Source organism: Nerophis ophidion, linkage group LG07 (assembly GCF_033978795.1).
Source record: "Nerophis ophidion isolate RoL-2023_Sa linkage group LG07, RoL_Noph_v1.0, whole genome shotgun sequence".
Lineage (NCBI taxonomy): Eukaryota > Metazoa > Chordata > Actinopteri > Syngnathiformes > Syngnathidae > Nerophis > Nerophis ophidion.
In genome coordinates this window covers 14,811,840-14,832,114 of record NC_084617.1, presented here as the reverse complement: position 1 = coordinate 14,832,114, position 20,275 = coordinate 14,811,840, and the positions used below count along the sequence as shown (strand labels likewise).

The 20,275-nt window shown below is 39.6% G+C and overlaps 1 protein-coding gene across 1 annotated transcript; it reads left to right on the top strand.

Moving 5' to 3' along the window:
• The first annotated feature begins 1,842 nt into the window (after positions 1-1,842).
• mettl2a (methyltransferase 2A, methylcytidine) lies at positions 1,843-16,459 on the top strand. Its single transcript, XM_061905405.1, has 9 exons — positions 1,843-2,007; positions 2,168-2,256; positions 7,133-7,386; positions 7,456-7,505; positions 7,582-7,642; positions 9,743-9,882; positions 9,950-10,056; positions 15,725-15,790; positions 15,860-16,459. The coding sequence occupies exons 1-9, from the start codon at positions 1,877-1,879 to the stop codon at positions 16,030-16,032; spliced, it is 1,071 nt and encodes a 356-aa protein (XP_061761389.1). The 5' UTR covers positions 1,843-1,876; the 3' UTR covers positions 16,033-16,459.
• Positions 16,460-20,275: the final 3,816 nt, after the last annotated feature.

The window sequence follows — 20,275 nt, the reverse complement described above, 5'->3', positions numbered from 1 at the left end:
TTTGGACGCAAGACGATTTTGTTTGACGAAACGTGCCTGCTGTCTTTTTAATCAGCACTTTTCTGATATCCTATATGATGAAGATCAATTTTATACACAAACCATTGTACATTGTACATTAAAGGCCTACTGAAATTAGATGTTGTTATTCAAACGAAGACAGCAGGTCCATTCTATGTGTCATACTTGATCATTTCGCTATATTGCCATATTTTTGCTGAAAGGATTTAGTAGAGAACATCGACGATAAAGTTCGCAACTTTTGGTCGCTAATAAAAAAGCCTTGCCTGTACCGGAAGTAGCAGACGATGTGCGGTTGACGTCACGGGTTGTAGGGCTCCTCACATCCTCACATTGTTTATAATCATAGCCACCATCAGCAAGAGCTATTCGGACTAAGAAAGCGACGAGCCGTCCATTAATTTGAGCGAGGATAAAAGATTTGTGGATGAGGAAAGTGAAGCACAAAAAAAAAAAAGGAGACTTATTAGACACATTTACTAGGATAATTCTGGAAAATCCCTTATCTGCTTATTGTGTTAATAGCGTTTTAGTGAGACTATAGTGTCTCTCAGAGAAGCCAATGGAGGAGCCAAGATCACAGCTGCCTTTTTGACAGCTACAGTAAGAGGTTGCATAATCCACTCAAGTCTCCGGTAAGAACCGACTTAATATCACAATTTTCCTACCCAAAAACTTGCTGGTTGTCGTAGAGAAACATGTTCGCTTGACCTCTCTGTGTTGAAGCTTCACAACAAACAAAGAAACACTGGCTGTGTTTCGGTGCTAAAGTGGGAGAGTGGCCGTGCGCAACCCGAGGGTCCCTGGTTCAATCCCCACCAAGTACCAACCTCGTCATGTCCGTTGTGTCCTGAGCAAGACACTTCACCCTTGCTCCTGATGGGTGCTGGTTAGCACCTTGCATGGCAGCTCCCTCCATCAGTGTGTGAATGTGTGTGTGAATGGGTAAATGTGGAAGTAGTGTCAAAGCACTTTGAGTTCCTTGAAGGTAGAAAAGCGCTATACAAGTACAAGATTTGGATATTTTGAAAGGCAGCTGCAATCCATCGCTTTTTCCACCAACAGCATTCTTCTTTGTAGTCCCCAATATTAATTGAACAAATTGCAAAAGATTCAGCAACACAGATGTCCAAATTACTGTGTAATTATGCGATGAAAAGAGATTAATTTTAGCCGCCACAACCCGAGACGTCACAAACACGCGTCATCATTCCGCGACATTTTGAACAAGAAACTCTGCAGGAAATTTAAAATTGTAATTTAGTAAACTAAAAAGGCCGTATTGGCATGTGTTGCAATGTTAATATTTCATCATTGATATATAAACTATATCTGCGTGGTCGGTAGTAGTGGGCTCCAGTAGGCCTTTAAAACAAGCCAGATGTCTGGGAATGTCGCCATCTACTGTACATAAACAGACAGAACCCTTAAAATGATGTGCAGATTTTGAGAATATTATGCGAGGTGACGTTTTGTCAACACTCACGGTCCAGAACAGAATATTTAGGACAGTTTAATAGACTTCTTTGGTAGCAGCTCATTCTTCAAAATCCCAGTAAATATAGTTTTGTACTTTAAACAGCACATTTGTTTGTTGTGTTTGGGTGTATCAAGAAAATTAATTTTCTGTCATTGTAACGCTATTCCACTGTGCAAAATTAATCATTTCAAACGGTAATATATATATTTTTTCAAAATGCTTTGCATTTGCCCCAAACAAGTTTTATTTTTGATGAATAGCCACACTAATGTGTTGTTAATAACTGCAGTTTTTTAGTGTTTCTGTATTGTCCGATGCTTCATGAATGCACCACAAGGGGAAGCTTGCCTTCCTTCCGGTGCGTCATTTTCTGACATGGCGGTTCCCCACAACCCCTGTGACTTGACTCCAATTCTTTCTGATTCCAACTCCACCGAGGAGAAACGACCCCAGTTCGGGACTCGCTTCCTTACGGACCCCCGGCAGGTTTTCCAGCACAACGCCTGGTGGGTTAAATTACCGAAAATTCATTCAATATCCGGTTTGACGGGGACCGTGAGGCGTTCACTGACTTGTTTTGCTTACAACCCTATCGGCAGAGATGCGTTTAGGGCTCAATGAAACGGACGGAAATGTCAATTTTTTTTGCGACTTAATTGTCAACAGGGACAACGTGGAGTGGACTGAGGAGCAAGAAGCAGCTGCGAAGACCAAAGTGCAAGAAAATAGTCAGCCCCTGCCTCAAGAGAAACAAGGTAACAGTCACAATAATAATAATAATAAAAATAACAATGTCCATCCATCCTTTCTGATTTATTTGAAATAGGGACGGATACAGAAACGTAGATATCTGAAACAGTCATCCAATGTATGCATCATAGTGTTTGTACCCAAAGCTAATTTACAACAGTTGTCCCCAACAACAACAGGGCAGCACGGTGGAGCAGGGGTTAGTGCATGTGCCTCACAATACAAAGGTCCTGAGTTCCATCTCGGTATCTTTCTGTGTGGAGTTTGCATGAGGTGGTGACTTGTCCAGGGTGTACTCCGCATTCCGCCCGAATGTAGCTGAGATAGGCCTCCAGCATCCCCCGCGATCCCGAAAGAGACACGCGGTAGGAAATGGATGGATGGATGTCCCCAACAACACAGATCCAACATCATTAAAAAACAAAAATAATGAGGCAAAGAGGAGTTAATTATAATGACAATAGTAATAATACAGACAAAGTGCAAACTAGATAAAAACCAATAGTAATAATAATAACAGACAAAGTGCAAACTAGATAAGAATCCATCCATCCATCCATTTTCTACCGCTTATTCCCTTTCGGGGTCGCGGGGGGCGCTGGCGCCTAGAATCAATTAGTAAAAATTTGTAAAAACTAAACACTCCGCATTCCGCCCGAATGTAGCTGAGATAGGCCTCCAGCATCCCCCGCGACCCCGAAAGGGACACGCGGTAGGAAATGGATGGATGGATGGATGTCCCCAACAACAACAACACAGATCCATCCATCCATCCATTTTCTACCGCTTATTCCCTTGTGGGGTCGCGGGGGGCGCTGGCGCCTATCTCAGCTACAATCGGGCGGAAGGCAGGGTACACCCTGGACAAGTCGCCACCTCATCGCAGGGCCAACACAGATAGACAGACAACATTCACACTCACATTCACACACTAGGGCCAATTTAGTGTTGCCAATCAACCTATCCCCAGGTGCATGTCTTTGGAAGTGGGAGGAAGCCGGAGTACCCGGAGGGAACCCACGCATTCACGGGGAGAACATGCAAACTCCACACAGAAAGATCCCGAGCCTGGATTCGAACCCAGCACTGCAGGAACTTCGTATTGTGAGGCAGACGCACTAACCCCTCTTCCACCGTGAAGCCCCAACACAACACAGATCCAACATCATTAAATGATGAGGCAAAGAGGAGTTAATAATAATGATAATAGTAATAATACAGAAAAAGTGCAAACTAGATAAAAACCAATAGTAATAATAATAACAGACAAAGTGCAAACTAGATAAGAATCAATTAGTAAAAAATTGTAAAAACTAAACATGGGAAGCCACAATTTTGTTTGTTTTTTGAAAGTGACAAATGCAGGTATTAGGGCTGCGAATCTTTGGGTGTCCCACGATTCGATTCAATATCGATTCTTGGGGTCGCGATTCGATTATATATCGATTTTTTTTGATTCAACGCGATTCTCGATTCAATAACGCGATTCAAAACGATTCTGTATTCATTCAATACATATGATTTCAGCAGGATCTACTCCAGTCTGCTGACATGCTAGCAGAGCAGTATATATTTTTTAAAAAGCTTTTAAAATTGTAAAGGACAATGTTTTATCAACTGATTGCAATAATGTAAATTTTTTTTAACTATTAAACGAACCAAAAATATGACTTATTTTATCTTTGTGAAAACATTGGACACAGCGTGTTGTCAAGCCTATGAGATACGATGCAAGTGTAAGCCACTGTGACACTATTGTTCTTTATATATTTTTTTTTTTTATAAATGTCTAATGATAATGTCAATGAGGGATTTTTAATCACTGCTATGCTGAAATTATAACTAATATTGATACTGTTGTTGATAATATTCATAATTTTTTCACTACTTTTGGTTTGTTCTGTGTCGTGTTTGTCTCCTCTCAATTGCTCTGTTTATTGTATTTCTGAGTGTTGCTGGGTCAGTTTTGGTTTTGGAATTGGATTGCATTGTTATAGTATTGCTGTGTATTGTTTTGTTGGATTGATTAAAAAAAAAAAAGATTTTTTAAAAATGAGGATCGATTCTGAATTGCACAACGTGAGAATCGCGATCCGTATTCGAATCGATTTTTTCCCACACCCCTAGCAGGTATACTTTTCAAAGTGTCAAATAGAGAGTTCGATAGTTTTGATCCTTGTTTTGTCTTGAAAAAACAGTCTGGGGGAAAAAGATGTTCTACGGCAGGGGTCTCAGACACATGAATGGCGTTTGATAGCCTCGTGTTATTTGGGTCCAAAATGGCTCTTTCAAAGTTCTGGGTTGCCTACCCCTGCGTTAGTGGAAAAGCGGCAAATGAGTGAAAGCGACAGAGACGTTGCCATGGCGACGAGGGTTATCTTACGTGCCTGGCTGCAGTCACACGGCGACACCTGTCCGTTAGTAATAACAGTCCCCGATAACCTGGACCAATTCAAACCGTTATTTTTTTTTTTTTTATCTTTAATTTGCATTGCCTCACACGATGAACACTACATATATTTCTATATGACGCCGGATAACACTCCGGGATCCGTCACTTTTTTGCGCTCGCTATCTCAATACTTTCCTGGCTATTATCCGCCGACCGCCGTGTTGCTGTAGGGAGGAAAAGCAGAACGACACACATTGTGGAAATAACATTATTCTCCGTGCGTCGGCTAAATACAAATATATTCCACAACCCCAAACATGTCTTTTTCAAAGCCTCCAGTGAAGAGAAGGGTTAGTGATGTGCAAAGACAATTCCAGGAAAAGTGGGAGATGCAATATTTCTTTGTTGAGCACAGGGGAACCCTGACGTGTCTTATTTGCACAGAGAAAGTTTCGGTGCACAAGGAATACAGTTTGAAACGTCATTATACAACTAGACATCCTGAGGAGAATTTTTTTTTAAGACATCTTTTCTTCGGGCCAGCCTCACCCAGACTCTGTTCAGTGGCCCCCGGGTGAAGTGACTTTGAGACCCCTGCTCTACGGAATGGAACGCAACAGTTGCTTTTTGACATTGCTCGGGTGGTTGATCTGGTTCCACTTTGCAGTCTTGTAATTGCCTTGCAGAGCAGATTGGGGAGCGGAGTTATTTAAACATTAAAAAAAACAGTTTGACTGTGTGTAAAAAAAAAAAATGAAATTGTTAAAATTAAAAATGTTGTATTTGGTTAGAATTTGGCAATGATGATATCGTATACTCTTCTTGTCTAGGACTTTCAAGGCGTGGTTATAGAGACATTCAGTATGGCGAGTGTCCTCATTATGGTCACGGGTGAGCAGGAGAATGTCCCATTAGGGTGAGAGGCAGGGTACAACCTGAATGGGTCAGCTGTCATTCCCATATTTGGACAATTTAGAGCAGGGGTGTCCAAAGTGTGGCCCGTGGCCATTTGCGGCCCCCAGCCAAATGTTTAACAACCTGCGGCACAGTGGCCTGTTCAGACAAAATGTTTGGGGAAATATTGCATATTTGTGTGTTTGTCATAAAAAAAAAACATAGCTTGCTTTGACAGAAAGGACATAAAAGAAACTTATAATCGCTAAATAGATCTGCACTAGTTGATCTAAATAAAGACTTAAACGTTAAATGTAAAACCAAAAAAAGTATATTTTTAACATTTCGACTCCGAAAAGGGACAAGCGGTAGAAATGGATGGATATTTTGGATCCCCAATCATTTCAGTGGGGGCTTTTTTAAAGTGTTTTTTAATCTTACTTCTCTAAAAATAATTAATTAAAATCAATAACGTTATAAATCCTTGACCTATTCAAAGCTATAATTACTTCACATCAATAATTCAATTTCGCATTTATATTTTTGGGGAAAATGTTGCATATTTTGTGTGTTTGCCATAAAAACACAATAGTTTTCTTTGACAGAAAGGACATAAAACAAAAAAATAATAAAAACTTATAATCAATAAATAGATGTGCACGAGTTGATCTAAATAAAGACTTAAGCAATAAAGTAAAATACAAAGGATTTTTTTAACACTAGTGTGTGAATGTGAGGGTGAATGTTGTCTGTCTATCTGTGTTGGCCCTGCGATGATGTGGCGACTTGTCCAGGGTGTACCCCGCCTTCCGCCCGATTGTAGCTGAGATAGGCGCCAGCGCCCCCCGCGACCCCGAAAGGGAATAAGCGGTAGAAAATGGATGGATGGATGGATCCCCAATAATTTTAGTGGAACTATTTTTTAGGTGTTTTTAAATTTCATTGTTCAAAAAAATTATGATTTTAAATCAATCATTTATAAAAATCATTGTTATTTAAAACATTTTTTTAAGGCTCCAATTTCTTCACATCGAATATTCCAACTTCAACTGTTTTGAGGGGGAAATATCGCACATTGCATGTTTTGTTTTTGCCATAAAAAACAGGGTTTTAACAAAGTGGGCATAAAACATTTAAAAAAAAAAAAGCTTTATCTTGACTGGTAGACCTGTAGTTGATCTAGAGATGTAAGCTTTGAATGAAAAAAAATATTATTTTTAAAATTTTCATGATGGATATTTTGGATCCCCAATAATTTTAGTGGGGCTTTTTTAAAGTGTTTTTTAATCTCACTTCTCTAAAAATAATTAATTAAAATGAATAATGTTGAGACTGAAACCCTTCTAGGTCCCAGGGACCAAACTTGAGAGGAGCCCTAAATGTTATAAAACAATCAATGTATTGAATTGGTTTTAAAAATTAAAAATATAAAACATTTTTTGGTTACAACTGACAAAAGGGAGACAAAATATTAGACACACTTCTTAGTAGGTGGCACTAAGCATACCACAGCAATGAACACAAAAAGGCAAGTTAAACAACTGTTCTGGTATCTGCTGTCTGTAACCACGGTGACACGCAACCCTGTCTTCCAGATGACTACGACAACCGGGCCAACGAGTACTGGAACGACTTCTACACCATCCACGAAAATCGCTTCTTCAAAGACCGCCACTGGCTATTCACAGAGTTCCCGGAGTTGGCTCCAGCTCGCGGCGAGTGCCCGGACCAACTACCCCGTCCTGAGGTCCCTTGCACAGTTGGCTGTCCTCAGAGCAGTTTAGATGTCGGGCAAAGTGACGCAAACCGCGGCTTCCCAGGTTCTTCTGCCACGTATCGCATTCTTGAGGTGTTTTTATGTAACTTACGCTACGGCACGTCGCCAATGTTGTGATGCTAATAGATGCTCTTCGGACAGGTCGGCTGTGGTGTAGGCAACACAGTGTTTCCCATCTTGAAGACGAACAAGTAAGTTAAAGCAAATATATTCATATGTTAATCTTTATTTAACTAAAACATTCTTCCTATTTTTGTGTGTGTGCAGTGATCCAGGACTTTTTGTGTACTGCTGTGATTTCTCTAGCACCGCCGTGGAGCTTGTTAAGGTACGAAGCATGCCAATACAGTATTTCTTATACATTTATTTATTCGTGCTTGTGTATATGGAGCTACCTCGCTTAAAAACACATTATACTGGAACTGTCCGTAAATGTATTTTGTAGAGATGTCCGATAATGGCTTTTTTGCCGATATTCCGATATTGTCCAACTCTTAATTTCTGATTCCGATATCAACTGATACTGATATATACAGTCGTGGAATTAACACATAATTACGCCCAATTCTGTTTTGATGCCCCGCTGGATGCATTAAACAATGTAAGTTTTCCAAAATAAATCAATTCAAGTTATGGAAAAAAATGCCAACATGGCACTGCCATATTTATTATTGAAGTCAAAAAGTGCATTATTATTTGTAACATGCCTCAAAACAGCAGCTTGAAATTTGGGACATGCTGTCCATGAGATAGCATGAGGAGGTTGAGGTGGGCGGGGTATTAGGGGTAGCAGGGGGTGTATATTGTAGCGTCCCGGAAGAGTTAGCCCTGCAAGGGATTCTAGGTATTTGTTTTGTTGTGTTTATGTTGTGTTACGGTGCGAAATGTGTTTGTCATTCTTGTTTGGTGTGGGTTCACAGTGTGGCGCATATTTGTCAGTGTTAAAGTTTAGCTCGGTTGGTAGAGCGGCCGTGCCAGCAACTTGAGGGTTGCAGGTTCAATTCCCGCTTCTGCCATCCCAGTCACTGCCGTTGTGTCCTTGGGCAAGACACTTTACCCACCTGCTCCCAGTGCCACCCACGCTGGTTTGAATGTAACTTAGATATTGGGTTTCACTATGTAAAGTGCTTTGAGTCACTAGAGAAAAAGCGCTATATAAATATAATTCACTTCACTTCACTAAAGTTGTTTATACGGCCACCCTCAGTGTGACCTGTATGGCTGTTGACCAAGTATGCCTTGCATTCACTTGTGTGTGTGAAAAGCCGTAGATATTATGTGTATGCAAAGGAAGTGCCTTTAAGGTTTATTAAGGATCTGTACTTCTCCCTACGTCCGTGTACACAGCAGCGTTTTAAAAAGTCATACATTTTACTTTTTGGCACCGATACCGATATTTTTGAAACCGATACCGATCATTTCCGATGTTACATTTTAAAGCATTTATCGGTCGATAATTTCGGAAATCCGAAATTGTCGGACATCGCTTGTATTTTGTCATCACAACTCACAGCAGATGGCATCGTAAGTCCGCTTCTTAACACGCCTCACATAGTTTTCCAAATAATAAGAGGGAATAGCAGGAGGGTTCAGCGTTGCCAACTTATTGTGTATTTTAGTACCTTGTTTTCTGGACTATAGAACACATTGGTTTGTAAGCCGCACTTACTAAAATTTAGAAGAAGAAAAAATGTTTTCCATATATAAGCCGCAGATATACAGTACAGGCCAAAAGTTTGGCCACACCTTCTCATTTAATGTGTTTTCTTTATTTTCATGACTATTTACATTGTAAGGTCCTGATTAGTCCTGGGTTCCATCCTGCGCATTTACTTGTGTCTGTGAAAAGCCGTAGATATTATGTGATTGGGCCGGCACACAAAGGCAGTGCCTTAAAGGTTTATTGGCGCTCAGTACTTCTCCCTACGTCCGTGTACTCCATATATCGCCGTTTTAAAAAGTCATTAATTTTACTTTTTGAAACTGACACCGATAATTTCCGATATTACATTTTAAAGCATTTATCGGCCGATAATATCGGACTGCCGATATTATTGGACATCTCTAATAGTTATGACAATTTGCTGTAGATTATTTCTTATTTTGGAATATATTGCTTAACTCTTATTTTATTTATAATATTGACATGTTTCAACTTGTAGTCCGTTTAACTTGCATGCTACACAATTAAGAATAAATAAAAATGCTTTGTTTAAATTTTTTCAAAGTATGTTTTCCGTTTTATAAGCATGCACCGAAACTTGACACCATGATGGGTTAAAACAAAAAAGTAAACAATACTCCCTTGTCTTGGTTAATTCTACAAATGACATGAATATGTTGTGGAATCGGAAAAAACACTGACATGAACTTTAGCTTGAGACTGAAAGCAAGTCGTTAACGTAACACTTTGCCTTCTCTCCTTCAGGCTAACCAAGAGTACAACCCCGCTCGATGTTTCGCTTTTGTACATGACTTGAGCGACGCCAACGCCTCGTACCCCATCCTGGACGGAACCCTGGATGTCGTGGTGCTCATCTTTGTGCTTTCGGCATTGCATCCGGACAAGTATGAACGCTTTTGGCATTTCCGTTCCTGTCAGCCGTCGGTTTGTACCGCGTCTCCTGTGTCCCAGGATGCAGGCATCCATCAGTAGACTAGCGAGGCTGCTCAGGCCCGGCGGAGTGATGTTGCTCAGGGACTACGGCCGCTACGACTTGGCGCAGCTACGCTTCAAGAAAGGCAAGTCCTTTTTGTTTTTTTGTTACCTGCTGTCTATGCTGCCTTCATGAAAACTGGGAATTTTGACATTCAAAAAAACTCTATGCAGTTTGGACTCGGGCAAAATATACTATGGTCGTAGAAGAATCCTTGCTCCATAAATGTGATAATAACGGTGGAACATGGGGCTTTTCAGATTAGGGTTTCATGGTGCCAATTCTGGTACAATGTAAGGTTAGCCGATACCGATCATACCGGTATTATTGTACATTTTTCCATTTATTTATGGCGGGTCCTATTGACAGTCTAACAATATCAACACAATATTCAAACTAGTTCATCATTCCCTTTTATTACATACAATTGTCAACGAAGTAAGTTGTACACAAAAGCAAAGTCTACAAACGACTTCCTTTATTCCTTTCATTTTTGCCCATTATAATCTTAACGTGTCTAGGGAATTTGTAAACATTACCAAAAACACCCCCAAAATTTGAGAAAATATATATCAATCTAATCACTATAGTATCGATCATATCTTGTTACTTCTTTTGGTATCGACAACACCAATATATGGATCGAGCCGCCCGCCTCTTAAATGTCGTAAAAAACACTTTATATATATATACAAACCCCGTTTCCATATGAGTTGGGAAATTGTGTTAGATGTAAATATAAACGGAATGCAATGATTTGCAAATCATTTTCAACCCATATTCAGTTGAATATGCTACAAAGACAACGTATTTCATGTTCAAACTGATAAACTTTTTTTTTTTTTTTGCAAATAATCATTAACTTTAGAATTTGATGCCAGCAACACATGACAAAGAAGTTGGAAAATGTGGCAATAAATACTGATAAAGTTGAGGAATGCTCATCAAACACTTATTTGGAACATCCCACAGGTGTGCAGGCTAATTGGGAACAGGTGGGTGCCATGATTGGGTATAAAAACAGCCTCCCAAAAAATGCTCAGTCTTTCACAAGAAAGGATGAGGCGAGGTACACCCCTTTGTCCACAACTGCGTGAGCAAATAGTCAAACAGTTTAAGAACAAAGTTTCTCAAAGTGTATGTGTATATATATATATATATATATATATATATATATATATATATATATATATATATATATATATATATATATACATACATATATATGTGTGTGTGTATATATATATGTATATACATAGATACATACATATATGTCCACATATTATATTAATAAATTAGATATATAATATTAAGGAATATAATTGGATGTTAAGAGTATGTAAAAGTTTGATTCTTACCGTGTTTACTTCCATTACAAACTCCTTAAAGTTTTGTAATCAATCAGAAATATGATGCAGGTAAAACGCGCCAAACATGGTTAAGTGTGCAGTGTTCTGCATTTTTTCCATCATGCTATGAATTGAATATTAGTATAATTTAGATTTTTTTAATGGTGTATGGACATATTTTATGATGTCCACAAAGTTCTGTGAGCTGGTTTTTATGTGACCATGTCTGTTGACATTTTGTGTTAGTTGGATATTTTTTGATGACAGCATGTAAGTTTTTAAATCAAATGCAATCTCTTTGTGGGTAAGATTCCTTACTAAACTCATGACATATGGTGGGCCAAATTTAAGTAGATGGCGGGACGCATTTGGCCCGAAGGCAATAGTTTAGACACCCCTGATCTAGCCTCTTATTAATCTTGCATCCATCCATTTTCTACCGCTTATTCCCTTTTGGGGTCGCGGGGGAGCGCTGGCGCCTATCTCAGCTACAATCGAGCGGAAGGCGGGTACACCCTGGACAAGTCGCCACCTAATCTACTCATTAATTTTCTGTTAATACCTGCTTCCCGTATTTTTTGGACTATAGAGCGCACCGGCCAATAAGACGGAACCACTAAATATTAGATGAAAAAAATATTTTTCCATATATTAGCCGCACCGATATGAGTTATTTACACAGAAAGATTTAGTAAATTTTTATTTACATACCTTAATTCTTTTCCAAGTCTGTAACACGGCAGGAAAAGGGCTGATCAAACAAAACAGTAGTCAACTAGCTGCAGAAGCTAGCTCTCCAATCAGATAAACAGACTTAACTCCACAGTGACTTTTGGTAAAGTTTACTAAGGAATTTGTGAAACTGGAACAATACAGAAAGACATTGTAGGTCTAAAATACTAACAGCCACTTGTAAATGCTAGCGCGTATAAATATGCATAAACCACTCCTACAGATGTCACACATGGGGCGGTTTAGTAAGTAAGAATTGTTTTTGGTTATATTGTAAAACTTACAAACGTTGCTTGGAGTGATGAATGAAGAATCATTTTGAGTATAAACGCTATGGACTGCTTAACTTTCAGTTCAAGGCATTAAAACAGGAAGTACATTTTCAACCCGCAACACCCAAAAGATGGGGCCGTAGCAAAAACAATAACACACCTATTCATTGTCTCTACTTGAGTTTAATGAAAATTATTGAACACAAAACAATATGGCCATTACTATTGAAAAATCTGAAAATTAGCCACAGAGTGCAAAGCGTAGGAAAAAAGTAGCGGCTTATAGTCCCGAATTTACAGTTACTTCTTAAACATTACTAAGCCCTTATTTCGTGGTGTTGTTTAAAGATAGCTCAGCGGTTATCTTAGCTATTAGAATGCCTGCTCCTGACTTGTTTTCGGTTTGTAACATGTTTAGCCTCGTTCTACAGTAATAATAATAACTATGAAATACAGTTTCTTTGCCGTAATGGAGGCGATTATTTTAATCTTAGGGTAGTGGCTCCGCACCGTGATTGGAGACACATAAACGACACATCCCTAGTAGAACCAGAAACTGCACTGTAATACTGTAGTACAGTAGGTAAGCTTGTATTTTTGCCTCATTCCTGTGAGAGTCCTGCGTGTGACTGAAGCATTAAGTAGTGGGACTATCCATGACTAGCTACAGTGTGTTCAAACAAACACCAGGTACCATCTGTGAGAAGATAACATTGTATCATCTATTTCTCTTTTGGATTTATCAGGTCGATAGTGCATTTTTTACACATTCTGTCAGGTTCAAACACTGATACATCTAGTAAACAAGACAAAAAGCAAGGAATTAAACGGACATAGAACTAAATTTGGCTCAGTTGAGGAGAGACGTCTGACCTGTACTCTTGTACAGTGTTCCAACTAGGGCTGGGCGATATGGCCTTTTTTTAATATTGCGATATTTTTAGGCCATATCGCGATACACGATATATATCTTGATTAGCCTTGAATTAACACTTGATACATATAATCACACCAGTATGATGAATCTATGTGTCCACATTAAACCATTCTTGTTCATACTGCATTAATATATGCTCATGTTAAACTTTCATGCAGAGAAGGAAATCACAACTAAAAAAATCAAAATATTTTTCATACGGTGTTGTTCTGGAAATGTTTGCTTCGGCATTTTGATGGTGTTGGCGTGTGGCACCGAATGGAGATGTTGATATGCGGAGTAAGTAAAAAATTTCGGTACCTCGGATTAGAGGTCACCGTTCGGTTCATTTTCGGTACAGAAAGAAAACAACAAAATATAAATTTTTTGGTTATTTATTTACCAAATTTGCAAAATCTTCCACCAAAAATATTTTTCTTAGTGGAATATTTGATGTGAAGTAATGTGAACCTTGGATAGGTCAATAATTCATTTTAACATTGATTTTGATTCAATATTATGTAATGGAATAGAAAGGACTTTATTGATTCCTGGGGGAAAATCAGCACCACAGTTCGCTGTCAAGAGACAAGAATAATAATAAATAATGTAAGTTATATGATATATGTATGATATATAAATAATATAGCTATATTTTACATATACTACATATACTCTACATATGTTTATGTTTTGAGCAATGACAGTTTGAAAGAAAAACCAAACAGCTTTGTTTTATTAGTCAACATTGCAACTTTTTCTAAATTACATTTAACCTTTAAGCTTTTTTATTTCACTTTTGTTATGTTTTTGTTTACTTTAATAGTATTTTTAGAATGTGCCGTGGGCCTTTAAAACATTAGCTGTGGGCTGCAAATGGCCTCCGGGGCACACTTTTGACACAAAAAATAAATCTGATAAATCTATGGATAAAAAGCAGATGCATGCGCTCTGTCTCTCCCCCTCCCTCACGAATGCTGCTTTGTGCGCAATTTGTTTTGTTTTTAACCTTCTTTACATTGAACGTACATTGAAAATACACACAACCATAACTCGAGGTGCCAGACATTTGGGGCGTTTGGGGGGCTCCGCCGCGCGGGGGGGGGGTTAAAATCACCGGACATGTCCTCTTTTGCGGAGCTGTCAGGGCGGAGTTTCTTAAATGCCTCAAATGTCTGGCATTTTGAGTATTGTTTACACAACGTGCAGTACGCTACTTAATATGTCCGTGTGGAAACTCGTTCGGTACACCTCCGCACCAAACCGGAAAACCCCGTACCGAAACGGTTCGATAAAATACCTGTACCGTAACACCCCTAGGAGTAAGCACTCTTCATTCTCTAGCTGGTGACTTTTCAAATGATGCTACATATTAGCAGTAATCCTACTTGTTATAGCAACTCTTTAGCACCACACTTGACAAATTACGATTGTATGTTTGACATATTCCCACTTGAAGCCAAACCACCGCCAGACGATTGACACCCTGCTGTTTTTCTTGGGAATTATTCTTCCTTCATTTGTTACCAGATTCCCACCTTCTTTCTCTCGTGTTACCACTCGCACGGCTCCGCTAGCATCACAGCTAACGTTAGCCACGCTGCTACTTCTCTGCTGGTCGAGGGCGTATTCGAATGTGACGTATGACGTGACAGTATGTGACGTGTGTAAGAATGTGCGCTTGCTGTCTGTGAGAAGGACAGACAAAAAAGAGCGAGGAGATCCTGTAGTGTAATGCCAGGAGCTAAAAGCAACTGCGTGAAAAGGTATACTCGAATATCACAATATAGTCATTTTCTATATCGCACAGAGACAAACCCGTGATATATCGAGTATATCGATATATCGCCCAGCCCTAGTTCCAACACGCTCTGGCGAAAGATTGTACACCTCCTCTTTTATTTGGACTTTTCCTGATTACATGGCAGCAGCTGTTTCTAAGGGACAAATGGTCGTAAACAGCCATTGCCTTTGATTACAAACAGTTTAAAGAATAGGTCGTAAAATAGTTCAAAGAAGAGGTCGTAAAACAGTTCAAAGAAGAGGTCCTGGAACTTGGGCATATCCTGCTTTCTCTCCGCTTTGTAGTTCTCGGGTCAAAACAATATATTTCTGTTGATTACAATATATGAAAGAAACTGAACACCTTCATGTTGCTTCCCATCCTACACAGTGGAGTTTTACAAGCCTTCTTCTTGGTAGGTTCAAAGACAGCTTTTGTCCTGTCGCCGGGAACTCATTGAAACACAAAGTTTTGTGATAACTTAGATACAATTATTCTGACACATTCGTCACTTCCTTTTAAAAATCTGAACAGAAAAGGCGTTAGTTTAGGAGCAAAAGCTCATTTTTCCCAGTTGCCAGCCATGTTTTGTTTGTTTTTTGCAGAGAGAAAGATGTCCTATTTCCCAGGGTTGACAAATGCATCTCTTTAAATGACAGCTATTTCTTTTAAAGACTCTGTCCATGAATATGTTTTCTCAGGAAGGTGTCTGTCAGACAACTTTTATGTCCGTGGTGACGGAACAAGAGTGTACTTCTTTACTCAAGGTAACTGTTGGGAATTTTTCATATTAAAAAAACAAACTTGTAGTTACGTGTGCATCTGGTCCTTCTCAGACGAGCTCCATGCCATGTTCACGGAGGCCGGCCTGGAGAAGGTGCAGAACCTGGTGGACCGAAGGCTGCAGGTGAACCGGGGCAAGCAGCTGACCATGTACAGGGTGTGGATCCAGTGCAAGTACCGCCAAGCTTCCGGAGACCAGGGCACAGGGGGAAACCCACAGTCCTGATTCCAAGAGATGAAACCATCAGGACATTGTTAGGGCACAAAGAATATAACCAGATCCTGCCACGGCGTCCATCCATCCATTTTCTACAGTCCTAATTACCGTAATTAGCTTATCTACACTGGTTAATTGGAGACAATTTACAGTCTAACATGTTTGTATTGGGATACAAGAGGAAGCCGGAGTACCTGCATGGGGAGAACTCCAAACACACAAGGACTCGAACCTGGATTTCCGGACTGCGAGGTGGTTGTGCTAACCACTTGCAACACCGTGCCATAATGATATCATATTAGATGTATTCACATGAAAAAAGGCTGGTCACCTTTGTCCTCATGTTTCTAGTTTTTCATTTTTAGAAAGGCATTTTTTGGAATATCATTGTAGCATTTTAACCGTTTTGTACAAACAAAATAAAAATACAAGCAAATTGAGTGTTTTTTTTAAGGAAAATATTAACACCACTATAATACAAGTTTTCCATAATTGGTTGCAATGTGCACACGCAGATCAGCAAGTGGTTCAAATGAGATTTCCAGCTTTGTGGATTCTGCTTGGCAAAATCTCACGTGATATGAGATCTGAGCGATAGAGGTGGGAGATACCGTAGATATACAGTACTGTATAGAGACGATGCGATACATTTTGGAATTGACCTGATACCAAGTGAATACCGATACTATTATGTTAAAGTCGACATTTTTCAAGAGTTATGAAAGATTGTGTTTTTTTTTTAATTATTTAATACATACCTAACACAACTACATAAAAAAAGGGATGTCCAAAATTTTCCCAGTGAGTGCTGCACACTGCGAACCATCCACTTTGATATTTGTCATTTTCAAAACAAATACAATACATACAATTTTTTTCAACCTCTAGGGTTCCCCACAAGTTCTGTCCCGGTCACCCAGTCGGGTCTTGGTCATAAACATGTTAAAAATAAGTCATATTATTATTATATCATTTTTTATTTCAACGCTTGAATCTCTGGATCTATATAATTTTTTTTATGTTTTATGGGTTTTTGTCAAAACCCTGTTTTTTATGGCCTAGTGGTTAGAGTGTCCGCCCTGAGATCGGTAGGTTGTAAGTTCAAACCCCGACCGAGTCATACCATCCATCTATCCATCCATTTTCTACCGCTTATTCCCTTTGGGGTCACGGGAGGCGCTGGTGCCTATCTCAGCTAAAATCGGGCGGAAGGCAGCGTATACCCTGGACAGGTCGCCACCTCATCGCAGGGCCCGAGTCATACCAAAGACTATAAAAAAATGGGACCCACTGCCTCCCTGCTTGGCACTCAGCATCAAGGGTTGGAATTGGGGGTTAAATCACCATAAATGATTCTCGGGCGCGGCACCGCTGCTGCCCACTGCTCCCCTCACTTCCCAGGAGGTGATCAAGGGGATGGGTCAAATGCAGAGGACAAATTTCACCACACCTAGTGTGTGTGTGAGAAAATCATTGGTACTTTACTTTAAAAACACAAATATTAAAATATGAAATATCCATCCATCCATCCATCCATCTTCTTCCGCTTATCCGAGGTCAGGTCGCGGGGGCAGCAGCCTAAGCAGGGAAGCCCAGACTTCCCTCTCCCCAGCCACTTCGTCTAGCTCTTCCCGGGGGATCCCGAGGCGTTCCCAGGCCAGCCGGGAGACATAGTCTGGTGCTTGTTGTGGCGGTAATCCTAGAACCCGGTGGTGGACACCAGCGGTCAGGGATGCCGTCAAGCTGAAGAAAGAGTCCTATCGGGTTGTTTTGGCTCATAGGACTCCAGAGGCAGTGGACGGGTACCGACAGGCCAAGCGGTGTGCAGCTTCAGCAGTCGCAGAGGCAAAAACTCGGACATGGGAAGCGTTTGGGGAAGCCATGGAAAATGACTTCCGGATGGCTTCGAAGCGATTCTGGACCACCATCCGCCGCCTCAGGAAGGGGAAGCAGTGCACTGTCAACACCGTGTATGGTGCGGATGGTGTTCTGCTGACCTCAACTGCGGATGTTGTGGATAGGTGGAAGGAATACTTCGAAGACCTCCTCAATCCCACCAACACGTCTTCCTATGAGGAAATATGAAATATGTTCCCCAAAAAATATCAAATATTTGATGTGAATTAATTCTAAAAAGGTCCCAATCAATAAAGTGTTAAAAAAATATGTCATATATTTTTTGGAATTTTTTTTTTTTTTTAAACGCTGAAATCTCTAGATCAACTTCCATCCATCCATCCATCCATTTTCTACTGCTTCTCCCTTTTGGGGTTGCGGGAGGTGCTGGAGCCTATTTCAGCTACATTCGGGCGGAAAACGGGGTACACCCTGGAAAAGTTACCCTCTCATCGCAGTCTAGATCAACTTCAGAAATGTAATCATCAATTATACGTTTTTATGATTTTCATAGTTTTTTGTTTGGTGTCCTTTTTGTCAAAGAAAACTTTTTTTTATACATTTTGAGAGATTTAGGTGTTTGATAAAAACATCAACAATAAATAAATAATACATGACCTTTTTTTCAACATTTTTATGAGGAAAGATTTCAAGGTAAAAAAAAAAAATCTATTTTACTGGTTTTGAAAATTTAAAATATCAAAAATGCCCCTGGAATGGCCTTAGTAAAAAAAAAAAGTTTGGACGCCGCTGGATTACAATAATACAAAAATAAGCAAAACCATAACGAACACTAAAAACATATCGATCGCATCAGAACAGTATATCGCGATGGTATCGACAGTACCGACATTTCTATCGGCCCGCCCACCTATAATGATTATTGTTTTGAGTTGTATAGTTTGTGTATGCCATAAAAAAGGTTTTGACAAAAAGAGCATCGAAAAGTTAAAAAAAACTAAACGTTATATCGACAGGTAGACCGATTTAGGTCTACCTGTCGATAGAGATTTAGGTGTTTGATAAAAAAATTAAAATAAAATAATGTATGACCTTTTTTCAACATTTTTGTGATTTGAGACCCTTCTGGTTCCCCTGGATCAAACTTGAGGTAAGCTCAAAAGGTAAAAAAAAATCTATTGTACTGGTTTTGAAAAATGGCCCCCGACAGTAAAAAAAAAAAAAAAAAAGTTTGGACACCGCTGCGTAACAATACAAAAATAAATAAACATAACAAAAACTGTAAAATATCGATTGCATCAGAATGATATCGACCCAACACCGATATAGCGGTGGTATCGACATTGCTGACATTTGGATCGGTCCGCCCACCTCTAGTGATTATTGTTTTGTGTTGCATTGTTTGTGTCTTTGCCATAAAAGTACAATTTTGACAAAAAAAGCATAAAACATTAAAAAAAAACAACTTTGTATCGCCAAGGACATGTTGGGAAGACTATGTCTGAATTGATTAACGTGGACCCCGACTTAAACTTATTCGTGTGTTACCATTTAGTGGTCAATTGTACGGAATATGTACTGTACTATGCAATCTACTAATAAAAGTTTCAATCAATGAATCAAAAAGGCCTGGGAACGCCTCGGGATCCCCCGGGAAGAGCTGGACGAAGTGGCGGGGGAGAGGAAAGTCTGGGCTTCTCTGCTTCGGCTGCTGCCCCCGCGACCCGACCTCGGGTAAGCCAAAGAAGATGGATAGATGGATATATCGCCAAGTAGACCTGAAGTTGATTTAGAGATTTAGGTGTTTGAGGAAAAAATTATAAATAAAATAAAAGTATTATATGAGCTTTTTTCAACATTTTTATGATTTGACACCCTTCTGGGCTCCCGGGACCAAACTTGAGGTAAGTTATTAAAGTTGCTGGTTGTGTAAAATGGCCTTCGACAGTTAAATCAATCAATCAATCAATGTTTATTTATATAGCCCTAAATCACAAGTGTCTCAAAGAGCTGCACAAACCACAACGACACACAAGGGCAAGGAAAAACTCACCTCAGTGGGACGTCGACAATGATGACTATAAGAAACCTTGGAGAGGACCGCATATGTGGGCAACCCCCGCACCCCCCAGGCGACCGAAAGCAATGGATGTCGAGTGGATTTAACATGATATTGTGAAAGTCCAATCTTGGATCTAACATAGTGGATCCAATATAGTAGCGAGAGTCTCTATCCACTTTAAAAATAAAATAAAAAGTTTGGATACCGCTGCGTTACAACAATTCAAAAATAAACAAACATAACAAAAACTGAAAAATATCGATTGCATCAGAATGATATCGATCCAACACCAATATCGCGGTGGTATCGACAGTGCTGACATGTGGATCGGTC

Excerpts from the sequence above, each read along its gene's own strand:
- mettl2a (XM_061905405.1), top strand. The coding sequence starts at position 1,877 with ATGGCGGTTCCCCACAACCCCTGTGACTTGACTCCAATTCTTTCTGAT. Across the intron at positions 7,506-7,581 it reads CCCATCTTGAAGACGAACAA|TGATCCAGGACTTTTTGTGT; the intron begins GTAAGTTAAAGC and ends GTGTGTGTGCAG. Across the intron at positions 9,883-9,949 it reads TCGGCATTGCATCCGGACAA|GATGCAGGCATCCATCAGTA; the intron begins GTATGAACGCTT and ends CCTGTGTCCCAG.